At 37.2% G+C, this 25,932-nt stretch overlaps 1 protein-coding gene across 12 annotated transcripts in view; it reads left to right on the top strand.

Annotated features, from left to right (window-relative positions):
* The window catches only part of LOC124134705 (titin homolog), a 171,274-nt gene extending 146,161 nt beyond the window's left edge, over positions 1 to 25,113 (top strand). For 7 of the 12 annotated variants that reach the window (XM_048381982.1, XM_048381985.1, XM_048381979.1 and 4 more), the window contains 13 exons: positions 318 to 338; positions 1,755 to 2,179; positions 3,403 to 3,408; positions 5,531 to 5,722; positions 6,813 to 6,983; positions 7,091 to 7,231; positions 8,493 to 8,650; positions 9,721 to 9,870; positions 11,768 to 12,397; positions 12,846 to 12,992; positions 13,926 to 14,222; positions 18,048 to 18,065; positions 20,914 to 25,113. In XM_048381982.1, coding sequence (XP_048237939.1) covers positions 318 to 338; positions 1,755 to 2,179; positions 3,403 to 3,408; positions 5,531 to 5,722; positions 6,813 to 6,983; positions 7,091 to 7,231; positions 8,493 to 8,650; positions 9,721 to 9,870; positions 11,768 to 12,397; positions 12,846 to 12,992; positions 13,926 to 14,222; positions 18,048 to 18,065; positions 20,914 to 21,591 — 3,034 coding nt within the window. In that variant the 3' untranslated portion in view covers positions 21,592 to 25,113. The remainder of the gene's footprint in view (positions 1 to 317; positions 339 to 1,754; positions 2,180 to 3,402; positions 3,409 to 5,530; positions 5,723 to 6,812; positions 6,984 to 7,090; positions 7,232 to 8,492; positions 8,651 to 9,720; positions 9,871 to 11,767; positions 12,398 to 12,845; positions 12,993 to 13,925; positions 14,223 to 18,047; positions 18,066 to 20,913) is intronic. The other 5 variants (XM_048381987.1, XM_048381983.1, XM_048381988.1 and 2 more) reach the window with 5 other exon arrangements.
* Positions 25,114 to 25,932: the final 819 nt, after the last annotated feature.

A 25,932-nucleotide genomic window follows, 5' to 3' on the forward strand; every position in this document is an offset into this window, starting at 1 on the left:
GGATGATTTGCACTTGCACTTTAGCTATCAAACTTCCCTTGCTATAGCTTATGTTTTCAGCAGTTATAGCAGTTATAGGATTAATGTGATCACTTTCAACCTCAATACAATGCTAGTTTAATATGCACTTTTGATTCAGATTATACCATAGAAACCCACCCCATTAGAAACCAAAAGACAGTCTCCAACTTGTTGAGTGACTATGTGGTTACAATTTAAATTACCTGCATAAGTATTTAAATAACGGAAAAATTTAGGTACATAACAGGGATGTGTGTTTTTCACAGTTGTAAAAGAGTCTGTTCTTTTGTCTACAGCGTCTGTGACACTGGGATATGGTAGGCACATTGTTTAGCCACTGGAGCTGATGCTTGGGATGTCGTTGTTATAGCCGATGCTTTGGAAATGCTTTTTGGGGGTGTGGGAAAAAAGGCTTAAATAATGCAAATGTTGATATGCTTTACTACTCAACTGTTGTGATCTACAGAATTGGTTTTCACAGTGTCAGTTAGTGACAGAAACAAGAAGGCACAGGTGACATGTCGTCCAAGGCGATGCAACTTGCTGTTCACACGTGTGCCCTAAGGCATGCCAGAAATATGATCGTGGGTTTGCATCACCCTGATTATGTTTCTATTTTGGTCAGCATAATACCTGTGCCCTTCTGTTTCAAATGTCTGAAACCTGCAGCCATTCAGGCTTTAATCCCGGATCAAGCTGACATGCCCTGATAAAACTGAAATACTTTTTAAAGCGACATCAAACCAAACTCAGGGGGAAAAAAAGAAAAAAGTTATTGCAAATTATATTCTGAAAGTCAAATTCTTTAATCCCGAGCAAGAGTTGAGTACCAAAGTCATTGTGTTCCAGGGTAAGGGCTCTGTTCATTTGATAGTATGCTGGAGTTACATAATGCCTTGGCTGGTTGTGTGAAGATTAGGATTAAAATCTAAATTATTTTTAGTTAGCATTTGGGGGGTATAGTATCAGTAGCTGTAGTTGATATTGTGGTGGGTAGGTACTACTATGTTTGCATCCTGTGAGATGACCATTTGAATGGCTTCATCACAGCTGTTTTTTGACCAACAGAAACAAAATAAGCTTTGCCGTGGTGCTAGGAGCCTGAATATTGTTATGTGTCAATGGAATGAGGATTGGGTGGTCATAATGGCTGCTGAAAAAGGTTATATGTGGATGGGTGTCCGCCTGGTGAGACCATCTGTCAGCTGTGACATGGTTGGTTGGGTATCATTAAACTTTCACAGCATGGATCCATGCTCACTCTTTCAACCACTAGTTTGCCTGCTCCAGGCCAGCTGTTTTATGCAGACTGTAGCAGTAAATAATTATTTCATCGTCATAAAAGCCTTGTTAAATAAATAAATACTATTTTCATAACTATTTCTTTAAAGAAACTATAAAACATTGTTGATAATCACATCCTTGAAATATGAGCATGGGTGGCTTAGTCATCACCATCAGCTTGAATGAGTTGCTTCCCTTAGTCATGCCAGGATCCACTGATTGTTGGTTGGAATCCCAGACTTGCCCTGATTATCACCTTGGTTTGTCAGCACCCACATGGGTACAATATGTGAAGCCCATTTCTGGTGTCTGCTGTTGTGATAGTGCTGGAATATATTGTTCAAAGCGGTGTAAAACCATACCCACTCATCCGCTTCAATGAAAAGCACATTCTATCAGTAGCAATCAGACGCTTTATGCATCAATAAATTATTTCTTCCTGTCACCAGGGATGCTGACCAGCTCTCTGACCTCTCGGACACTGACGCTCAGGGACAAAGTGCAGAAGACTTGAGTGATGATGAAAACACATTTTACGCAAAAACCTCTGAGGAACTTGCAAGGATATCTCGGAAACACTCAACAACTTCTGCGCAGACGGACTCTGATGCTGACTCGGGTGTTAACTCTAAAATCTTAACTGGTGCTCTCCGAACTGAGTCAGGTCCAATTCTGGGACGCAATAATGCAGGGGTGGGGACAACACCACAAGGCACCACCTCTAAAGCTGATCCGGAACCGCTGAAGCTAACAGAGGAATTTGTTCCTGCTGAGGGAGACGATCCCACGTTTATTCTGCCTCCAGAGAGTGTTAGCATTGCAGAAGGCGAGCCACTGAAAATATCATGTAGAGTCGGTGGGACTTCGGCTATTGGTGAGTGATCCATTCATTGTAAATGTTTTGCAATATTCATGCATAGGCTTACTTAAGGAGATTATTAAGAATACTTATACTAACAAAATAAAATTATTGACAATTGGATCATGACTGTCAAAGCAGTTTCTTCATGTTATTATGTGTTCAAAAATCAGGAGATCTGTCCATGAAACTTCATTAATACATTCAATAATACAGCCAACTTGATTTCGACAACCATACTTCTTTGTCAATTTTTGTAACATGAAGAAATAAAAAATAGAATGTTTTCCTGAATATTTAACTACACAATAAATTGTGAACAGAAAGGTTGTTTTTAAAAATTATCCCAAAATTATTTTGATGAACCCGCTTCTGATAAAGATTTGAATTCCGACATGATGACTTTTTGAGTAAATCCATTGCTGAAATCAGATGATGGGTTGGAAGTGTAGGACAAAATACCATTAGCTGCTGGCATTGTCATCTGTTTATATCTCTATGAATAATAATTGTTTTCAGATCCACCAAAACTTGGTAAGAGAGGTGGATGAAGGGTTATATGCACAGCTGTTGATATCCATATGTTCATCCTTAGCACACAGGGCAAATATTATTCAAGTGAACTAATATGGCAGTAACCCATGCTATTAAGAGTCAACCTTTCATATTCCAAGGGATCATTTTGTAGCCTTGATCCCTTGAACTTTCATCAGATTCTTTACCGGCTACTGTCAAGGACTGGGTCATATATCACTATGAGTTTATTATTCTCCAGCCCATTCTTGATGTTGACATCACTGCAAAAGGGATGGGGTTTAAGTCAAATCGCAATGCTATAGCTGCAGGAATTGGTACATCAACCCTATATCATAGCCGTAAATCCTGTATTTTGGATGTCGTCACACTATGAAATCTTCTCATTTTAACAGAAGTCCTCCTCACTGTCAACAATCCATAATCAGTTGTGCAAGTAATAGTATCTTACAACCCACATGTCATATCTGTATCTATTGAAATCATTCCCCTGTGTGCCGAGGATGTCTATTATGCTACAAAATATTGACATATTGCCCACATTTACAGACAGTATTGTATACATGGACATTAGACCAAAGCTTGTTTGAAATATATCTCTATATAATACATCATTATAGTTTGAACATGGTTCAGGCAGCTGTATCATCTTGTATTGGCCATAATATGTTTTTTCCTATTTATTTTTCCATTCAACCATGAAGATTCCAGGAAGTATCGTTCTAGTACTTTGTTTTGTCTTCCACATGCTGTAGAGTATCTAGATGTCTTTACTTCACTTCATTAGTCTTTAGTCTTTTTACTTTCATATTTTTTATCCTTTTTTTCTATTTTGATTTTCTGAAGATATTTTTCTCAATGAAGTAGAAAGAAGGGATAACGGCTGTGGCCCATGCTATGCAGAGTTGAAAATGCTGTGAAAATGATTGTGGATACAAATATATCGATTGTTTATCAGCATCAAATCATTGCATGCTTAATTCACAATAGTGGTAAATAATCTAATGGGTTTTCTAAGAAAAGGCTGGCTTGAATACTGTGGACAGCTGTGTAAATTCTCAGCATAAATCAGGAGGTGGTGGTTTAGCCTAGTGGTTACAGCATTCAGCCCTCACCCTTGAGACACTGGATTCGGTACAATGTGTGTGGCCGGTTCTTGGTTTCCCCAATGTAAATTGGCTTGAATAACGCTGAAAAGGGCTGTAAACCCAGTAGGGCTGGGACAGGTAACTTGGGTACTCTGGCCGGGTGGGTCCTGGGTAGGACCCAGGTTTCCACAGGACTACCCGGACCCGTGGTTAGTCACGCGATATATTGTTTAATGACAAAACTCGCTAATGTTGTCATTCACTATATGCATGCATTCCTTCTTAATAATATATGTTTGAATAAAGATAAAGCTTCAGTCAACTTCAGTGTATACGTGACCAGATCATTTTAAGTGTATGTGTAGTTAAATACTTTTTTGCCTGAGCTCCGTTCAAACAATTCTCATTCGGACATTTTGTTTCGGTCTCTTGAGACCTACAGTGGGTTCATGGGCAGGGGAGGGAAATAGGGGCTTGGGTACCCGGGAAGTAAATTTGGACTCATCCCTGCCTTAAAATCCAGATTTCCTAACCGATCGCTAAAACGATGATATGATCGACCAGTAGTTACAGTGTTTGCTCATCACACGGAAGCATCAGGTTTTATTCCCACCATGGGTATAAGTACAAGACCATTTCTTGGCCCCCTGCCATGGTAGGAATGCAAAATTATTTATGAAGATGTTTAAAATAGGCCTGCTGCCTGGTCATTATTTTTGTGTCTGGTTTCTTTATGGTGGCTACAGATATTATTTACTTAGTTTGTGCATGAGTGTAGTTTTAGCAGACAACTGTCTCCCATTTTGGTGTCATGTTTTATGTAATACTTCATCTTTCCTCAACACTATCTTCATCTTTCCTATATTTCATATGGACTTGAAAGGCTTGTGTCACTTCTTTGACAGATGAACACAATGCTTTGTGTTTGAAAGTGCATGCATGTTTGTGTCTCTGGATCTTTTCTGTTTTTACATGAACATGTTGCTGACAAGGGCATAGAACACCTTGAGCTTGTTTTTTATCTGGAATTGAGATCATCGCCATTTCTAGGAGCATTCTTTCATGTGTACAAATGTTAGCGGTACAAGTAGTAGCAAGAATTATGTGGGAAGGAGGGCCTCGGCTCATGTACAAAACAATGTCTTCACTCATTTACTCCCTCTGCCATTTACACATCCATCTCATATCACACATCTTAGTCTTGGATCTCAGACACTGCCCGCATCATCATAAAGTCTGCCGCAAGTTTTGTTTTTGTTTCCATTTTCAATTTTTTGTGTGCATTGTGTTCAAGTATTAGGATTTATATATTTTTTTGAAAATGGAAATAAACAAAACGTGCGGCAGACTTTATGATGATACGGGTGGTGCCTGAGAACCAAGACTATAATTTTTTTAGCCTTATTCGTTCCAGGATTGCTCAAATTATTTAGTGTCATCATAACTGAAAGTTGAATGCGTTATTGAATCATAATGCTTTGTGAATCTGGCCATTGTGCAGCCTATTATCAGTAAGATATCTCATCGAATTATTGCCCCAAACATATGTTGTTGAGTTACCTCCCCTTACGGATGTGTTATAGAGTTATCTCCCCTCACATGTACTTGATTTATCCCCCTTACAGTTACATATGATATTAAGTTATCTCCCCTTACAGATGTGTTATTGAGTTACCCCCTTTACTGATGTGTTACTGAGTTACCTCCCCTTACGGATGTGTTATTGAGTTATTTCCCCCTACAGATGTGTTCTGGTACCGAGAGGACAAGGAGGTGGAGGAACTGGAGGACTCTGAGGACATAGAGGTCACCAATGATGGGGACAAGCACACCATCACACTGTTCAACCTGACCAAGGAGAAGGCTGGCCAGTACATGTGTATAGCCCTGAGTGACCAGGGCAAGTGCACACAGTACTTCATAGTGACCATCACAGGTATGTTGAATACACGTATCACCCATACTGTCGCTGTGTGAATGATGAACATCTATGATAGTATGTGGCTATTCTGCTTTGAATAACCAGTCTTGATGGTTCCCATGTAGATATTTCTAGCCAGTTTAGAAAGCTGTTGCTACATTTTTGTTTTGAGAGTCTTCAGGATGTGGGACAGTGGAAACAGCTTCTGTTAATGGATAGTGCATGCAACACTCTCAAGTGTGGAGACAAAGTTGACTTATTGATTTCAGCTTTTTCGTTGTTTTGTTTCAGTACATGTGATAGTACTTCGTCAAGCTCTTGCTTAAGTTCATAAGTCATCCCCGTCTTAATTCATACCACCGGTTCTAAAATGCCACATCATACAAATATATAATGGCTGATTTACTGAATGGTAAGGCTTTAAGGAGGGACTAGGCTACGCTAATTTGTAGTCCTAGCAAGTCGTTCAAAACCCAAATTTTAGTACTTGTATGAAAGTAGCAGTAAAGGATGACCATGATGACACAGAGACATACTCTCAGTTGGAGCCACTAAGTCCAAGACCTAGACTGAAAATTGGCGCCAGACTGTGATGTATATTCCCACTTTAACAGTGTTTTGCTGACTTACCTGCTCTTTGCACAAGCATGCTCTTTGAGGTGTCAGCTACAGAGAAAATGAAAATCCAACACACTGCTTCATTTTCTCCTATTTAGTTTACAAAGAGTCTTTAACTTTTGAAAGTGTTTTGTTTCATTATTATTTGCATCAATTTACACCCAATACTTAAGACTTTTCCTGAAATATTAACACATTGGAAAGTACTACACACAGCTAGTGGTATGGTCAAAGTGTATGTGTGTGACAACTGAATGAACTTTCTTTTGCATTGTGTATATCATATTTAAGAAAAACAATTAATTTCACTTGATTAATTTTGCTAATTCCCCAAAGCAAAAGAAAACACAAGGTTTGTGAGCTAGTTCGGTGTGAAGAGGGACATGATGAACGTCTGAATCAGCACAGCTAGGAGGGGAACATCTTCCTCAGTTTCCTCATCCCGTCATGTAACAGACACTCGGACCACATTCCCTTCCTCTTTCAGACAACAAACAAGAACTCAAGAAGCCAGAGTTCATCAAGGATATCAAAGATGTTGAGGTCAAGGAGGGTCAGAGTGTAAAGTTCAGGTGCAAGGTCAAAGGTTACCCTCAACCAAGGGTCATCTGGTACAAGGATGGGAAATTGCTGAAGAACAGCAAATTTTGCAGACTGGGTAAGAATGTAATAAGTCTTCAGATTGTTTCAAAAGTAAAAGGAATTATTCTTGAAATATGCTTGCTGACCGAAAGAGATTCTATGGTTTTGTTGTTTTGTTTTCAGAAAAATTCGGGAACCGTGACTACATTTTGACAATCGACAACGCAACCCTTGATGATGATGCAGAGTACACAGTTGTTGCCAAAAACATTGCAGGAAACACAAAGTCTACAGCCGAAGTTATTGTGGAGTCAGATCAGTTGGGTGAGTTGGAGTTCTTTGACATGAAGGTTTATTTACACCAGCTAAAATTAAGCGCTATTCCTTCTTTGTTTTCATTTATCCCGAACTTCCATGGATCTTTTGGCCATGTATCTCACTTTAAAAAGTGTCCAGGTTACCACTGATACATTGTGGGCAGATGATACAAAACCACTGTGTACATGTGTTCCTCCTGATAGTTGCAAGTCATTTCATATGATACAGGGAAGTAGAGTAAACAGACGAAAGGATAGTCAAATAACTATTGCAGTGAAGCAGAAACAAAACTTGTCAATGATTAGTTGTTTTCGGTTTCTGTATTTCAATTTGAGTATGTCACATTGTAAAAATTTTTTATCCTGAATATTAAAAGGGCAGAATTTCAAAACATATGGACTACATACTAAGCTGTGCTTGACATTTTTCCATGTGTACATATGTTCTTTTGTAAGGCATAGGCTTCATGCCCCTCTCCTACCCAGAGTTCCATACAATCAGCATAGTACGTTCCTCTGCGACAGGCCAGTGACGATTCGTCACATCTTTCACAGTCCATTCAAGATATTGCATGGTTTTTTTCATATGTTTCACCTTTGATGAGTCTACTCATTGAGATAAATATATGTCATAGTATGGTTAACATTCATTGGGAAAATATACTAAAATGTGAAAAACTATTTCCACAGTTGTCCCTTGTTTACATGGTTGTACGGCTCCATGTGCTGTCATTGACGCCGTATGGAGAGATAACGATTCCGCCACTTGGATGTATGAAGCTATATTGTCTTACACCTCACTGCCGCAGTTATAGCATATCTATATAATTATGCAAAACAGTATGTAATGCACACCGAAAGGCTTGCATTAAGCCAGTATGTATTGATTTCAGAAAAAGCATGTTTGTTTACAAACGAGAGAAATGTCTGGTTCCATGATATGCAAATTAGCCTGTGTCACCAACTCACCACTGTGCTGGAGTGTGGCTTCATGCATGAGGTGTGGCAGGCAGCTTTTGCTTCTAAGGCACTGCAATTCTCTTTCAAGAGTTGCATCCCTTAGCCCTGTTTGGATCCTCAGAACAGGTCAGAGTAGCTCCAAGAATTATGGATAGGGTGGTCAGAGTCAGTCACTCAGTCACTCAAAAGATTTATAATATTCTATCGTGAGGGGGTTATACTGATAACCTAACTTTATGTATAATTTTATAACATCCATCCAATTGTATTCCATGCAACATTCAATGTAATCCTTATTTTATGGACAGATTCCATCCGACCGACAGAGAAGCAGACTGTTTCATCAACACCCTCCTTCCAACAGAGGAGGAACGACCAGAATCTGACCAACCTGAGTGACAAGGTGTTGACTGCTCGTAGTGACATCACTTCCACTGCAGAGAGGATGCTGGGTACTGCCGAGGAGGTCAGTTCAGTTGGATAATTTTATCATGACGCATTTGTGCTGACTCTGCAAAATATATCTTCCTCCCCATCCCTGTTGGCCAACTTTTCGGTTCCTGAAATTTGAAAATTACTTATTTTTTTATTTTATACAAGAAGCATTCACTGTGTATTACTGCACTCTCATTGTCGTTTGGGGTCTGTCTCTATATTTATTAGAATATTTGCTTCATTCTTTAAACAAAATCTTATTTCGTATGATGATCTTACAAGCAAATTACTTCTTGCTACACAATTTCTGTCCCTGGCCATAAAAGCCTCCAAAATGTTCAAAAGAATATAAGATTTGTGAAGATCCGGGGTAGAATTGGTCTTCAGCAACTCCTGCTTGACGTAAGAGATGTCGTAAGAAGCGACTTACAGGATCGGGTGGTCAGGCTCGCTGACAGGGTTGATGCATGTCATCGTATCCCACTTGCGTGGATTGGTGCTCATGATATCAATCACTGGATTGTCATACTGTCATACAGCTGGATTATTGCTGAGTGCAGCGTTAAACGAAAAAACAAAAAACAACAACAAAGAAATCAAATGAATATAAAACTAGAAAAGAAATGTTTCAGGAAGACACAAAATTGTCACATCTAACAAAAGGGGATGAATTTCTAGTTGCCTAAGGAAGTTTTTCTTTCATTAATGTGGAACAGATATTTTTGCATCTGGATCATTAAAAGTATTACCTCTTCAGCAGATATAAGTATCATATGTTAACATATTTTAGTAGAGTAACCCTCAGCCCCTGAAAATATATAATTTTGATAGAAACTAGCAACAGCATTTAAATTGAAAAGAAGCCCAGTGATGTGGGAAATTCAGAACATGTGGAAAATCTAGACTTGCTTCATTCAGAACTAATGCATTACAGAAAGGACTGGGTTGAAGGGAAAATAATTCGGTTCAGGGACTGTGAGACAGGCTAATATTTTAGTTGCATTTAGCTTTACTAATCGTTAATAATCATGTAGATTCATCATAGTTGAGAGCTGAAAATATTTCCGATTTGCTAACAAAAATACTAATTGCTTCATGCAGCTGTCGTTCCTTAATGAGAATCTGGATATCATGGACCAGGAGCTCACCACCCTGGAGGGGAAGATTGATGAAGAAAATAACAACCTTAGTCTTGACGACCGACTTGGTGACACATCAGGTCTTGAAGCTATAGAGGAATATAGGGCAAGGGTAAGATGTCGCTTAATCTTCTGAGGGCAAGAATTTGGGTGTGGTGTCAGTTGAAATGGGGTTCAAGATTATTGGCTTATATATAGTGATGTGTGTGTGTGTGTGTGCGTGTGTGTGCATGTGTTCGTGTGCACGTGGGTGTGCGCACGCCAGTCAGGGTAACAACAAGTACCCATCTTTTAATGTTTTGGGGTACCAACCCACATTCCGCTCTCCATGCAGACACTCTACCCACGGAGGCAGAATTATGTGTAACTGTGAGTCATTGGTGTGTCAGCTAATTGTGTAGATTGATGTTCATGCTATCAACCACTGGTTGTCATAGCTTCAATATTTAGAAGAAATAGCTGCTGATTTGAAGCATCAATATACATTCAGTGACTCGACTCGTGAAGATCTAGAGTAGAATAAGTCTTCAGCAACCCATGCTTGATGTAAATGGCAACAATGCTTGTTGTAAGAGGCGACTAACAGGATCGGCTGGTCAGGCTTGCTGACTTGAATGATGCATGTCATCGTATCCCCATCCCAATGTCAATCATTGGATTGAACTCGATTATTTACAGACTGCCGAAATATAGCTGGAATATTACTGAGTGCGGCCTTAAACAACAAACAAACAAATCAGACCTACCTCCTTATGTACAATCATACAGTCAGGATGGATAGGTGCTCACACTCTCGACCACTGGTTTGACTGGTCCAGGATTGAGTGCTGTGATCCTAAATAAAAATGTAAAACACATACACTGTTACAAATTTTCAAACTTGTTCCTCACAATGCTGAGTAGGGAGAGTGAGTCTTTTTTTAACACTTTTATGCAATTACTCCTGGTAAACCCAGGGATGTGGAATCCAATGTGTGTTTGAACATTGCGCATGGACCAAGTTTAAAGCAATTGGAAGGCGTCTCCCTTCATGTAACTGCACTGTTTTCTTGAAATCCTTCATCTTTCATTGTTTTACCAAACAGCTACTAATGATTCATGTCAAATTGGCATGAATGAAAAAATCATCAAACTCATATGTTTATTTAAGTAGCCACCACTAACTATATATTTGTCGTAAGAAGCGACCACTAACAGTGCACAGCTTTCAGTCACAAGACTGGCCTACACCCAATTAATTATGTTTTAAAATATATGTACTCAGATATTTATTAAACTGAGGATCAAGGGCAATTTTAAGCTGTAACAACATTATTTTTTGAAGATTTGGTTAATTAATTTTGTTAACATCTCATAAACTTATGGAGTATCAGTGATCAGATACTTGATTTTTAGGGGGCACCGGTGGCCCAGTCATCTAAGGTGCCCAATTCCCTGTGCAGAGTTGCGTCCCTTGGGCACGCCAGAAACCTATGATTGTGGGTTCGAATCCCGGTTCGCCCTGATTATGTTTTTAGGTTTGTCAGCACCATACCCGTGCTCGTGGGTTACACCGAAGTGGTAAACGTTTGAGACCTGCATCACTTCGGGCTTTCCTCCCACATTAAGCTGACAAGCTGCTATATAACTGGAATACTGTTAAAAGCGGCGTTAAACACAACTCACTCACTCACTTGATTTTTATTGAAGCTGTTTTATTCTTTGACTGATCCTTTGGTTTGCCATAAAAGTGTATATGCAATCCATTCAAGGGCAAAGTAGGTAGTTAAATAGCTAGGTGTAGTAATCTGTGCATGGTCACAAGATCACTACAAATGATACAATTTTCATTTAATTGAAGAGGCAGTGTAAATTGTGATGAACAAGTGATCAATTTGTTGTGGCCTTGTGGATATGATTGACATCAACCTGCTTCTAACAGACTTAATGACCGAAACCTTTGTGAAATTCACATCGTTAATTTCATGCCTGGGTGACATTGCCTTCATTAGAATCATTTCTTTTGACAGGAGAAAGCAGCCAAAAATGTTCGCATGTTGACGTCATCCGCTTTGAATGTTTTACGCACAGCGGAGGAAATTATTCAGAATGAGAGAGAGACACCGAGTGACGATTTCATGACAAGTACTCCCCGTGATGGGGATATGCTAAAGACAGACACGAGAAATAACAATACCAATGACGACATGTCAACGGCGTCCACTGACTCCTTTCTGTTTTTGAACAGCTATGATGATTCGGGGAAAAATAATGGTGCTACCTCAAATGACACTCAGGATGTTAGTGATCAGCGAAATCAATTCAAGAATGTGAAGGAGTTCTCGTTTGGTGAGACTGAATCGGACATGTCAGATTTTCTAGGTAGAAAGTATGATTTGTCGAGTGGACGTCGACAAAGAGCCCTCTCGCCAACGAGTGTGAGGTTCAACTTGCCGGATGAACCACATGATCGATCTAATGAAGATGCTAAGGAAGAAAAAGTCAACTGTGGGCCTAAAGATGTGGATGATAGTCGTTATGGCAGAGATTACGAGTTGAAGTCAGGAGGGAAGAAAAAGTGGGAGGTGAAAACAGATTTCTACTCCCCTCAGGCCGAAATTGTTAACAGAAAAGAAACAGTTGAAAATGCAGAAGAGCAGGTGAGAATTTGTAAAAGAATTCTTATTTTGAATAAGGATTCATCTGGTATCAAATCTAATATCTGAATAATAATATCTCAGGACTTTTATGAAATCTAATTGATTTTCATATAGATTTGAGAAATGCTTGCTGACTTTGTACAGAGGGAATAGGTATCCCAAGGCAGATATTTGATTATTTGTTTCTTTTGTTTCTTGGCTTGTGTTGTTTTTTGTATTTGTCTTCTTTCACGTTTCAAGGACAGTTCAGACACTCCACTTCTTTTGACAAGTGTGTTTTCACCAAAATGAACAAGTTATGTCAAATCCCATCTCATGGTTCAGTGATACGATACAGTCATTTCCTTATTGAATGATTTTGGAAAGTTGATATGTTGAAAACTTGTTTTACTGTTTATTCATAAGGACAAAGAGAACAACCCTGTTGAACACTTCATATTTTTCTTAGATCTACATGGCTGCTGGAAAAGTTTACAGCCTTGAGGATCGGGTACGTGACCTTGAGTCTAGAGTGACCTCTGGCAAAGGTCAAATGTCAGAACTGGAAGATGAAGTGGCAAAGGCAGTTGCACAAGTTGCTCAGAGTGAACGACAGGTTGTGATAAACACTAGAGCATGGCCTATAGAACTGATCATCTCATAGCCTTAAACTGTTTTGTTTATGGTTACATTGAAATTGTGAAAGTCAAACATGTTTTGTAGAAACATTGTTTCTATAGATTATGTATTTGGTTAGACATATCTAATTTGCATGCAATAACAATGATATTTTAGTAATGATTGAGGGTTGCCTATAAAAGTAATATTATAAAACCCATATGCATGTCCTTTCTGAATTCAGAATATTATATTATTAATTCAGATATTATTTTAGTCCTGGATTGGAATAGCTCTTTAAAAATGTGAATACTGGTATGATCAGAAAAGAACACTGATAGCCAGCTGTGTTGTCCTGATGGTTGAAAACAGGTATTCCGCATAATACCAAAAGATGTTAAAAGATGGTACTTGTTATTTCCCAGCCTGATGCTTGGCATCAATGGGTTAAAACAAGGTCTGGTTGGTTTGGAGTCAGTATACTGTGTCTGAATGGGGTATTCATGTTCAGCTGTGTAGCATGGTATCTCAGTGGGCTAGCTCTATGAGATCGGCATTAGTCCGGACTAGTACAAGCAGCCACCCACACATGTGCATGCACGTTGATGTATAAGTGCAATAATCTTGGATGCAACGTTAAACCCATTTCACCTCACCTCATTAGGGTATTATTTACATCGATATACATTTACATTCAACTTCTCAGAAATGATTCATTCCAAATAAAGATGATAATGTTTGGTATTATTACACAGGCTACAATGATATACGTAGCAATAAACAGTTTCTTTAGATTATCCAGTTCAAACATCTATTTGAAATTTTACCATAAAAGATTATGGCTTGCAAAAATATATTACAAGAAGCCGCCACACTATCATAAATATTAGCAGAGAGTCAACTTTTAACTGAATTCATTACTTATTTCCAGGTTGGCACCATTGAGCAGACAGTGAACCGTCTTCATGAATCATCAGAGTCATCGCTCTCTCCAAGAGCAGACAGTCAGCTGTCCTCTCCAAGACTGTCCATCGACTCGGGCGTGTCCTCCATCCGAGAGCGTCCTCCCCCAACAGTCCTAGTGGGACACACCTGTGAGGATGAGGTTCCAGAGAGCCGAGGGGAATTTGATGCCGATTCTGGAATCGAGCTTCCGTCAGTTCATCGCCTACGGGCCATGTTCTCCAAACCAAAAGAAGAGGACTTTGGTGATGGAACCTTCCAACGGGTTAGCAGTTGTTGACTTCTCTGTGTTGTGTTTGCTTCCGGTGCTGCATGGCTGCCTATAACCCCACCATGTAGAGTAGGTTTCTGTGCACTGTGTAATCTAACTGTCTCACTGGGTGCTGTTGACCAGCACTTAACCAGTTAACATTGCACATGGACATATGCTTAAGTCAGATCGTGCTTGGGACTGAAAACTGATCATAATATTGTGGTTTTCGTTGCAGAGCTGGTATCGCCAGACCAATGTTGTACATATGCTTATGCTTTGTTGTTTTGTTTAACAAGGTGGCCCCTAGTGCTATGACTATGGACACTTACTTTTTCATGTGGAGGGCAGGACCTGCTTACCCTTTTCGTGAACACCTGGTGTCATCACTGATTTTCAGTGATCCATTCATATAATATTCACAGATATTTTGCCCTTTATGCTAAATCTTAATCTGTTTCGGTGGATAGAAGACTGGTTTTTCTTTTGCATTGACAGTTTATATTTATGATGGTCAAAGGACAATAATAACATGCACGTCAGAGGACTGAAAATTCAAAATGAAAATCAACAAAATGTTGATTATAGCACTCCTACAGCTATGGAAACTCTAGGTCCTCTTCTTCTACCATGACGTAGCTTTAGGATGTCCTAGCACTGAGGCTGCCTTTTGGAAAAGACTCTCATCTTTCCATGTTTATGTGTGCTGTATTTAGTTTGTTATATGACTAGTAGAGATGAATCTTGCTAAAAATTGTAAGTTACCCCAAATCACTACAAATTTGCTCTCATTGTATTTTGGACATTTTTAAAGGGTTCTTGCAGCAAAGTGTCATCACTGCTATGTCCATGCATGCATATTGGCTGTTTAGGGGCTGTTTTATGTGAACTGTGTCTTGACAAGAAATGCTTACTTGGTTTTAAGTGATGTGTAGTTTGCTTTTTAATGTCATAATACTTTGAGTTTGAGTAATGGGTTTTGGACATGCCAAATTGGGTGTTTATGAAAAATATTGACAATGCCAAATTTGAAAAATATCTATGTTTAAGATATAAAAAGATCAGTTTGCATTTTGGGTAAGATGAATGTATGTAAACCAAGCTGGATGTAAAATATTATCCTTTCATTATAAATAGGTTATGCAGAATAGAGATATCACAGCATTTCTTGCATGTACTAACAATCACTGCTTATGGAGTTGCATGATGGGATAGGCCCGTTACCCGTAACTAACAAAGTGGGATGCTTGGAGCTTTAACTGTGTAAATGAGGAGCCACAGTTTCTTCTATTGAATATTCAAACAGTATACAATTTTGTTATTTGTGTGCATACTTCGTACTTCAATGAAATTCAGATAAAGTAAATGTGAAATGATACATACATGTGAAACAGTAAATGGGAAACAATAAATGGGAAACAATAAATGGGAAAGAGTAAATGGGAAACAATATGTGTGAAACAGTAAATGGGAAACAATAAATGGGAAACAGTAAATGAGAAACAATAAATAGGAAACAGTATATGGGAAACAGTGGCACCTCTGAGTACTATGGCTTGGTTTCTGTTGATTGTTTAGCCGGTGTTTTGTCATGCTGTGTACATAGTGTATTACTACTAATGTTTGTCTGTGATGTACTGTGATGTCATGTGACGACTAACAACTATTCCTGTACATAAATTTCCTCTTGTAGCTAACATGGGATCAGTTTGATGAGTGTTGAATCATAAAATATGATAATGCAAATAGAATTTTGTTTCTGTGAAGTCTTTTGACAGATATTAAACATGCTTCTGAGCCTTGTCACCTTGGAATACCATGGCTGATTCCAATAACTGTTGCCATTCTTCAGTTGAGATTTTGAACAAAGAAAGTTATTGTTTCATCACAATTATCCTTCTCTTTGCCAATCTGGTTGTCAAGGCAGACACAAGGAAGCCTATCAATTCTTGCTGAAACACTTTATGAAACGTCATGTGGTTGTATAATAAGAATATACACACATGTACAATGTTACAGTTGGATTAGTAAATTTTTTTTCAATAATAATGTATTATTTTCATTTAAAAAAATGTAATGACTGTTCTAGTCTGAAAAGAGACCATTGTTATACTGCAAACCATGAATATGCATTGAATATGTATTGAAAATATGAACTCTCTCATCAAACTGAATCTTTCTGGTGAACAACAATGAGGAGATTGAAGTATAATGTTCTTTGTATAGTATAATAATGTCATGTTTGTCCACCTATCATCCTCGTTTGTCCAGAGTATTAAGTCTCCATCTATCTTTGTAAATACCCAGGACCCACTTGGCACCATAGCTTTCTTTTGGAAGTAAAATTACCATCTCCATTGCTCCAATCACAATCACAAAATGTCTTGCAGTCTTTTCATTGGCCAGCTATTTTTAGTGTTGTCATTCAAATCAGGCTCAAAACAAAACTAAGGTGTTGAATCGCTCAAGGCTGTTTAACAAAATGGAATGAAGAAAAATACACTGGATTATAGAGGATGTCCCCCAATCCACCAATATATATTGGCATTAACTGCTTCTAATTGGTATTGCACATTTGTTGATGTCCAAATTATTAGATATAGCGTAAAACAATAATCACTCACTCCACATTGCTGTACTTGTTGTGGGTTGTTTACGTTGTCTTATTTGTTTATCATAGTTTACTGTCTCATGTTTATTGCAATACTTTATATTTCAGATCTAGTAAAGGTTTCGTATTAGTTTTACTGTCTTTTAGAAATACAAGAACAATATCCCATTAACTAAAATATGTAAATGATTAATCATGATTCATATGTATATATTATCATAATGGCATGTTTTGTTAATTTACAGTCATACACATTTTTTAGAGAGAAGTTTTGTTTTTTTAAACAATGGATCGAAGGTTTAATGATTTTTTTTACTGAGATTTTTAATTATAGATGACCTCTTTGAAATAAACTGATAAACAGAAGAAATAGTTTTGTTATTGAAGGTTTCTATTGAAGGATAGTTTGAGCTAATTTAAGGGGTAACAGTAGTTAAACACTCTTTCCCTCCCATACGCTTAATTACCAGTGGATGGAAAGCCTGTATATATTCAGGAAGTTACAAATGATGTCTATTATGAGTCCTTTGTTCATTTGGAGGACCAAAGCACCATAATGATGTTGACAACCAAGACCATAAGGTTTCACCCCTAATTACAGGAAGCTAAATGGTGGGATTATTTGTGTAATATGTTTTTCAAGGTATTAGGGATGTTTCTTCTTTTGAGGCTTTTTCACATTTGATTTACATTATTTAGGTGGCCATCTTTTTAGTATTTTGTTCTGCAGTTGAGTATCCAGAAGATGTTGTGTTCAGTCTTACTGAAATTGCGGTTATATATCAGTTTATTGCATTAAGAATCTTTAAGATAATTTTAAACAAGTCCTGACATTTGAGCTGTAACATTTCGGAAATATCAGATTCTGTTGCAATGTGTGATCATGACAACAGACAATATCCTGTTTCAGATAAAAAACACATTACAAAAATTATTTTTGGGACAGGGATTGTAGAATAATTAAAAAGTTATGGTTGCAACTAAACTAAATATGTTTTGTTTATAATAATGTCTTATTCTTTGAAACATACATGTTCAAAATCTATTTCATTTCTTGATAACATTTTTTAAGTATGAAGGTGAAGGTCAGAAACACCAGTTGAGCACAGCCTCGCTGGAGCATCATGTAATCAGATATATGTCTGAATAATGCAGTACATGAACTCACTGTGTCTAGTTTTAGTGGCTTATGAAGATATAGTAGATTAAAGTGTAATTAAAACTTGCAGCCTGAATCTGCTGACGTGGTAAGTAGTGTTATTAACATGAGATGACGTGTAATGTCTCTGTAGATTTCAGAACTATGCTCAGCTGTCTAATATGATTAACATAGCCTCTCCTGCATAGAAAAAGCAACAGATAAAATCTATCTACTGGCTATTATTATTTAACTTGTTTGTCAGAATCAATATGAAATACATTTTTGGTGTCATTTGCAAAAGGGTCTAATACTATTTGAAGATATCTGGCAGAAATGTCCGTCAAAGTAAGATTAACAATAAAAAAAGATTAAAAACTCAAGTCTGTGACCCTGTAAAGTCTGTTCAGTGTTTTGTAAAACAATATTTGGAGCATTAACAGATAATTTATGCATTAATGTGGCAATATTGTTTTCTAGCAAAAAAAAAGCAGCAAAACCATTTCCATAATCATAAGAAATCTCTGCTAAAAGCAGAATCCATTGAATGATTCCGAATATTTTCGTAAGCTTGAATGAGCAAATGTTGTTATTTAGTGAAAGGAAAACTGAAAACAAATTGTCATCACTATTTACCAGAATGTTTGACAAACAAGTATATAATTTGTGCTTGACTTCAGATATATATTTGTCATCAGAATATGTAGAATTTAGAATTGGTAAGAAACGATATACAAGTGCATATTCTTGAAAAAAAAAGTAGAAATTCCAGGTTTTCAATGGAATTATCATAATTTGATTGATCTGTGTACAAACATATCAAAGGTAAATGTTTTTCGCACTCTTGAATATTTTATTCATTAGACATTATACACAAAGAGGACTCTATGCAGGAAAGGAGCATACTGGGACCAACATTCACAGAACTTTTGTTCAATCTTTTTAGATCTCCATCTTAAGGAGATAGTAACACAAATGTGTGATCTACAGCCTAACAGCTTTACTCACAGCTTATATTGCTTTACTCTGTGAAGAAAATGATGATTCAGTTATTTGTTGTAAACACATGTCCATAAGGCAGTCGCTGTACATACGTATGTGTATCTCATATACAGAAATGCTGAATGATTTGACAAAGGTAAATCCAATCATTCTTGTTTTTCTATCATTTTTTATATTTTTCTTACAACAGTTTAAAGATTGAGGTAGTTAGTATTTTTGGAAGGAATTAGAAAGAATTCAAATTTCTTAATATTTTACTGTGTTGGAAGTTTATTTTGTATTTTTTCAAATATATATTCGCTCAGTAAGACTATATCTCGTAAATTTATCTTATAGTTTTTCTTATAGAAATGCATGTGAAAGAAGTTTACAAAATTGAAAATTCTCTGACTCAAAGTACTTTTAAGGATATTTTAGTTTACATTTCTCATTTTTAAAACTTGTATCTGCCTTTCATATACGCATTGCATTAACACTTCACGGCAACAAACAATCTCAGCGATTGTGAAAATATACCATTCCCTGTTTCCATCCCTTTTGGGAGTCAAAGACAGAATCAAACTCCAGTCTCATGTGCTGCTTGCAACAGTCGGTGGGGTAGCCTGGTGGTTAAAGCGTTGGCTCATCACACCGAAGACATGGGTTTGATTCCTGACATGGGTACAATGTGAGAAGCCCGTTTCTGGTGTCCCTTGCCATGATGTTGCTGGAATATTATGAAAGTGATGTAAAACTCTACTCACTCATTTACTGAAGCTAAGGGGGCACGGGTGGCCCAGTCGTCTAAGGCGCTGCGATTCACTGTGCAGAGTTGTGTCCCTTGGTCATGCCAGAAAACTATGATTGTGGGTTCGAATCCCGGTTCACCCCGATTATGTTTCTAGGTTTGTCAGCACTATACCCGTGCTTGTAGGTTTCACCAAAGTGAGACCTGCATCACTTCGGGCATTCCTCCCACATTAAGCTGACACGCCACGACATAACTAGAATACTGTTAAAAGCGGCATTAAACCCAACACACTCACTCACTCACTCACTGAAGCTGACTTCAATCTTGAAGAGGGAGGATCAGTCTGAGTAGCATTGCACAACTGTGTTACTTAAGCTTAGGTTCACCTGCTGCAGCTTGATATTGCTAGTTTGACTACAGCCCATGTTGACCTATTGCTGAAAATCCAACAAAATCCATTCCTACAGAACATCAGCAACTTTTGTAAATTTGAAGCTTAAATGAAGCTTTTATAACTGTAACATGCAATTATTGAAAGAAATTATTTCAGTCCTTATAAATGGTTCACAATAGAACCCTTTCACTGATTAATTAGGTGTAATACTTTGATTAATTCAATAACCCATTTGAAAAATGAATGTTAATGTTTTTCATTTTTTGTGTCTGGTAATTAAGATTTTAGTTTAGAGTTTGAAATCTTTGGTAAAGGTTTTCAAGTTTTCAGGTTTTGTACCAATTTTCTATACTTTTAGTAAAGATGCACCTTTGTATATGTTCATATACCTTTGATAGTGATATATCTACAGGATTTCATGTTTCATGGTCACTCGTTTACAAAGTTAGAAAATAGGAGGTATTATCACTGTAATAGAGGAAGAAAATTAATGGATGTAACTTCTTTATTATGAGGAACATAACGTTTTGGAGTATATGCTTACTCCTTTATTCACCTGATGAAGGAGTTAGCATATACTCCGAAATGTTGTGATCCTCATAATAAAGAAGTTGACATACATGAATTCTCTTCTTTATGTGTATCACTTCTACATGCCTTTCAAAAACTTGTAACTGAATGATCTTTTAGTTTCTTCTTCAACAAGTATCAGTTGTGTGGTACTTTTATACCAGTATTTCAAGTACATGTAAGGACTCATATTTTAGAACGTGTTTGCTGTAATTCAATAAATGATGTAAATTGTAACCAAAAACTTCTTTGTTTCCCTAGATTCACAGCATCACTGCTCGACATGTTCCCAAAGAACAGTTGGAGAGACTAAGAAGGACAGAGCTTGGATCTTCAGTGCCAGCTCAGTTGGATGATTGCAACTACTCCCCTGACCAATCTCTTTTTGAAACTAGCTCCTCCTCAATGAACTTCACATTTGAAGCTCCAAAGCGTGAAACACATAAAGCCAATAAAATAGTCAGCCCTCCTTCAACTTCCCATTCAGCCAGATCTCCAGATCTTTCTCTACCAGCCACCTACAAAGATTTGGAACCAGGAAAGGAACCGGTTCTGATCTTCCCAGAACCATCCCCCTCCTCCCAAAACATATCCCATTCCACCATCTCCATGACTACACAGTCACAGCTTCCTGTGTCAGCCTCTTCCTTCACATCTGACTCTGCCAGTCCTCGTGCCTCAGCATCACCTAGAACTGGAGCCAGAAGTGCAACGCCAGTGCCCCAAAGAGCAGATCATGAACAGGAGCTTGTGGTCTTGAGAGCCACTTCGCCAGGACCTGATACCTCTGCCACTGAAAGACCAAAGACACCCAAAATCCGCAGTGGTGCCATATCAGCCAGAGCAGCATTCTGGGAAAAGAGAATCCTTTTTGGGAGCACCTCTGATGAAACTGTTTCTGAGGACTTTCCTGAGATGGTGCAGGAGGCTGACTGTTGACATGACAGGCGGTGCTTGTAGTCATTTTTCTACTCATGGATCAGAAGAATCTTGTGTTGGGAAGATCAATGCCTCATCCTTAGATTTCAATTTTATTTGGAAAAATTAAAACGATGGGTTCATGAAATCAGCAGACATTGACTTTGCCTCTGTGAAGATCACCTCAAAGGTCATGAATAGAAATGGTCTTTCTGTTCTTTAGTGTGGTTATCTTATCAGGGTATCTGACTGTGTTTCACATAAGAACATCATGATTGTATCATTTGTTCATGAAATATTTGTCATACACAATTCCAGTTGATCTGGTGGTAGATGTATGAGAGATTTTCATTACAAACAACCACACTATGGATTTTGTGAAGTGCGACAAACATTTGTGAATCATTATCACTCATGACATGCAGTTGTTACACTTAGTTTTAAGTGGATGTAAGTACTGTCTGAAAAGTTCTTGTGCAATGGAGAACAAAAGAGATCTGAGGTTTTACATTTTTGTCTTGCTGCAATGTGTTCGTGCGTATACAGAAAATGTTTCTGTTCAATCATATCTCAGCTTTCAAATTACTTTGTTTATAATTATTATATCAATTACATTCCATGTGTGAATTTGTAACTACATTAATTTGAATATTTCAAAGTTGCAATATAAGTGGCTTTTGTAATATCTGTGTATGTATATATGCTTTTGCATTTTAAGTGTATATACTCAAACTCATCAAAAATCAAAATATTTTTATACAATAACAATTTTGTGATTGTTCCCACATGAAGAAAGAATGAATACCTAGTGTTCTGCTGGAATTCATTTTTGATTATGTGATGATGGCAAAACAGATTTAAATATGCTAAGACATTTTGGGTTCTCACATTAAAAAAACATTTGCATTAAGCATCTTATTTCAGCTAAGGGAAAACTTCGCACTGGACAATCATCACAGTAAAATAAACTCACTCACCACTTGTCACTCCCACAGCATTTATACAAAGGCTATTGTCTTAGGACATTGTCCATTTTTCAGCCTAAGGCCCAATTTAGTTACTTGTATTACATATTCCCCGGTCACATTTTGGCATAATTGATAAGAAGATTCAACAGTAAGTCATTGTGGATGGTCACTTGTCTCAAAATTTGCAGTTACATTTGGACAATGTTTGTTGTCCCCAACTTGCTCCAGCAAAAACTTTACTCCACCCCCCACCCCCCACCCCCCGTCCCCCAAATGTGGGTTTATACTATACATAAAAATAATACCGACATGAGTGCAGTGTAGTAAAAAATTAATTTAATTGAAATTATGATTTGTTTCTTTATTTCCAAAAGTGAATACAAATTCCCCCTCCAGCCTTTGGTTGTTATTTTTTTCAGGTATTGTAAAACAATTAATTGCATTGTTCTTGCATTTTAATCAATTATTAATCATATGTGATGCCAATTTTTTTAATCTGTGATGATGTTGCCTTGGAAAAACTGATTGATCACGTAAGGTGACAAGTCATTTGTTCAGCATTAAGCTTGAGATATTACTGAATACTGTAGTTAGTATCAAGTACTGTAATTTGAATACAGTTTCCTTGCTCATCAGCAAATGTATGTTTTTATATTAAGTGCTACTGTCTGAAAGAAACCCTGAGAAAGATTGCAGTACATTACCAATGGAGTCAAATGTTGACTTACAACGGGATTATAATTTTCTGTTAATGCAAGATAATTTCAAAACTTTTTAAGCAATATAAATGCTTTTCCCATAAAAAAGGTTAATTTCTAGATGTTATTTATAGTGTATTTGTCTGCATGTTAATGTATGTGTATACATTTTCTGAAAGACTATTTTTGACACACAGTTAAAGAGAATAAATAAATCAGAATTTTATTTCATTAAAATGTCCAAAGTTTGAAATATATTGAACAGTCAGTTATAGCATTGGTCTGTGAAGATGTTACCAATCACAATTTGGTACTGTTACATTTGGCTGAAATATTTCCGATGTGATGTAGACTTTTAACTCACAGATAGGAACATATTCATCCAGATATACAGGACAAAATATTAATTCTATTTGTATTGAAAAACCTATAACTGTAATAGGCTGAGCAGATGTTCATATCTCAGCTTGTTCTGTATTTCCATACCTAATTAAAAGTGACTTTAAATATCAGTTTTTAATGGTAAATATTTTACTACTTATGTACATGTACAGATCCTCTTGGTTGATGTTCATAAGTACAATACATTCCACAACCTACCCATAACATATTAAAAAAAAGGAAAACATCATCTTTAAGAATCCAAGAGTACAGTCGATAAAATTAATGTAACTTAAAGGCATAACAGTTTAGTTGGTCTATACAGCATTACCCAGTATGTATTGAAACTCTTGTAAATATATCTAACATCCCAACAATGAAAACTGCCATATATTCATGCTTGGTCAGATGGGAAGGTATACCTGCTTGTGCAATATATGTACGTCATTCCAGTACATATGGCCCAGCTTGTTTTTATTTTGAACAAATATCTCCTGATGGACAAAATCTCAGAAACTGTTCCTGAAGCTGTCATTGTGAAAAGATAGTTTCATGTTTCAGTTTTATGTTCATGTAGAACTCATTAAATGTTTCATTTAGGGGCCTGGGATTTTGTAATTTTTTAAATATCTTGCAACGATGTATTTTTTATGCCAGGTATATTTTTTTCAACACTCTGAAGTGTAATTATTTTTTCAAGAATTGTTATTTTGGCTTTAAATCAGACATACAAAGATGGAAATATTTCTTTGAAATATCAGAAATATAATATCCGGATCATTGCTTGTAATTGCATTTTCATATTGTTTCAGATTAAATTAGTGAAAAGTCAAGGGAATGTTATACATTTAACTCGTTTTAGTGTTTAATTCATTTTCATATTAATGATATATTATTTATATTTTGATTGCATGTGTTTAAACATATTTACTTTTAAAAGTAAAAAAATAATTGCTTAGAATCAAATTTTGTTAATCTGCTGATTGTAGTATTTGATTTATCAATGATTTCTATGCCTACCTATCTCCCCACATGTATATGATACTGTTCTCATTGTTGATAATGTAATATCTCAAATTAATCTGTCTCATAGATATTATTTATGAATCATATTTATAAGATCTAGTAGGCAAGTTTATTCCATTTCATCATTCATTGAAATATCAGTCAAGTAAAGGATGAAATGTATCATTTTGTGAAAATGGTTTTGGTGAAAGTATATCATATATGTTATCTTTCATCATCATTCTGAGATATGGGAATCTGTATTAAGAACCTATTTATTTTGAATATACAGCAGAGCTAAGTCGTAAACTACAGGAAGGATACTCACCTCTCAATGCCAGAAGGATATTAATGTGTTTGTAAATAGAAACATTGTTTTATACATTGTATATATACACTGATCATGTATTGCCTAATAGTCTACGTATTTCTATGTTATTGATGCAGAGCTATAAAGTTCAACAGAAATAAAAAAGACGTTACCTACAAAATATTTTGTGTTTTTGTGTTCATCTTGTGAGGGCATGGTGATCAAGGCATGTAAGGTGAGCAATTTGCTATGTAGAGTTATGTCCCTTGGACGAAACCTGTGAAAATGGGTTTCAAATCCAGATTTGCCCTGTTGTTGGCTTGGCTTGTTGTTTTACGCCGCACTCAGCAATATTCAAGCCATATGATGGTGGTCTGTAAATAATCGAGTCTGGGCCAGACAATCCAGTGATTGATATCATGAGCATCGATCCACACAATTGGGATCGATGACATGCATGAACCAAGGCAGCGAGCCTGACCACCCGATTCCATTAGTCACCTCTTACGAAAGCATAGTTGCCTTTTATGGCAAGCATGGCTTGCTGAAGACCTATTCTACCCCATATCTTATTAAGTCAGTTGACCGCCTCCGTGGTCTAGTGGTAGAGCGTCTGCGGGGCGCCTGGACAGCAGAGGGTCCGGGGTTCAATCCCCGCCCGCGTCATACCTAAAGACGTTAAAAGATGGTACTTGTTGTTACCCTGTCTGGCGCTCGGCATTAAGGGGCTAAAACAAGGACTGGTCGGCTCGGAGTCAGTATACTGTCTGAGTGGGGTATTCATGTTAAACTGCAGCATGCTATCTCAGTGTGCTAGCACTATAAATCAGCATTAGCCTGGACTAGAACAAGCAGCCACACACACACTATATAAGTGCAACAATCTTGGATGCGACGCTAAACCCAATTTCACCTCACCTCACCACGGGTCAGTTGGCACAGTCATCTTAGGGACTGCTGTACTCTTGTGTGGAGTTATATACATTAGATGAAGGAGCTA

This window comes from Haliotis rufescens, unplaced genomic scaffold (genome assembly GCF_023055435.1).
Source record: "Haliotis rufescens isolate VD_foot unplaced genomic scaffold, xgHalRufe1.0.p SCAF_4, whole genome shotgun sequence".
NCBI classification, from domain to species: domain Eukaryota; kingdom Metazoa; phylum Mollusca; class Gastropoda; order Lepetellida; family Haliotidae; genus Haliotis; species Haliotis rufescens.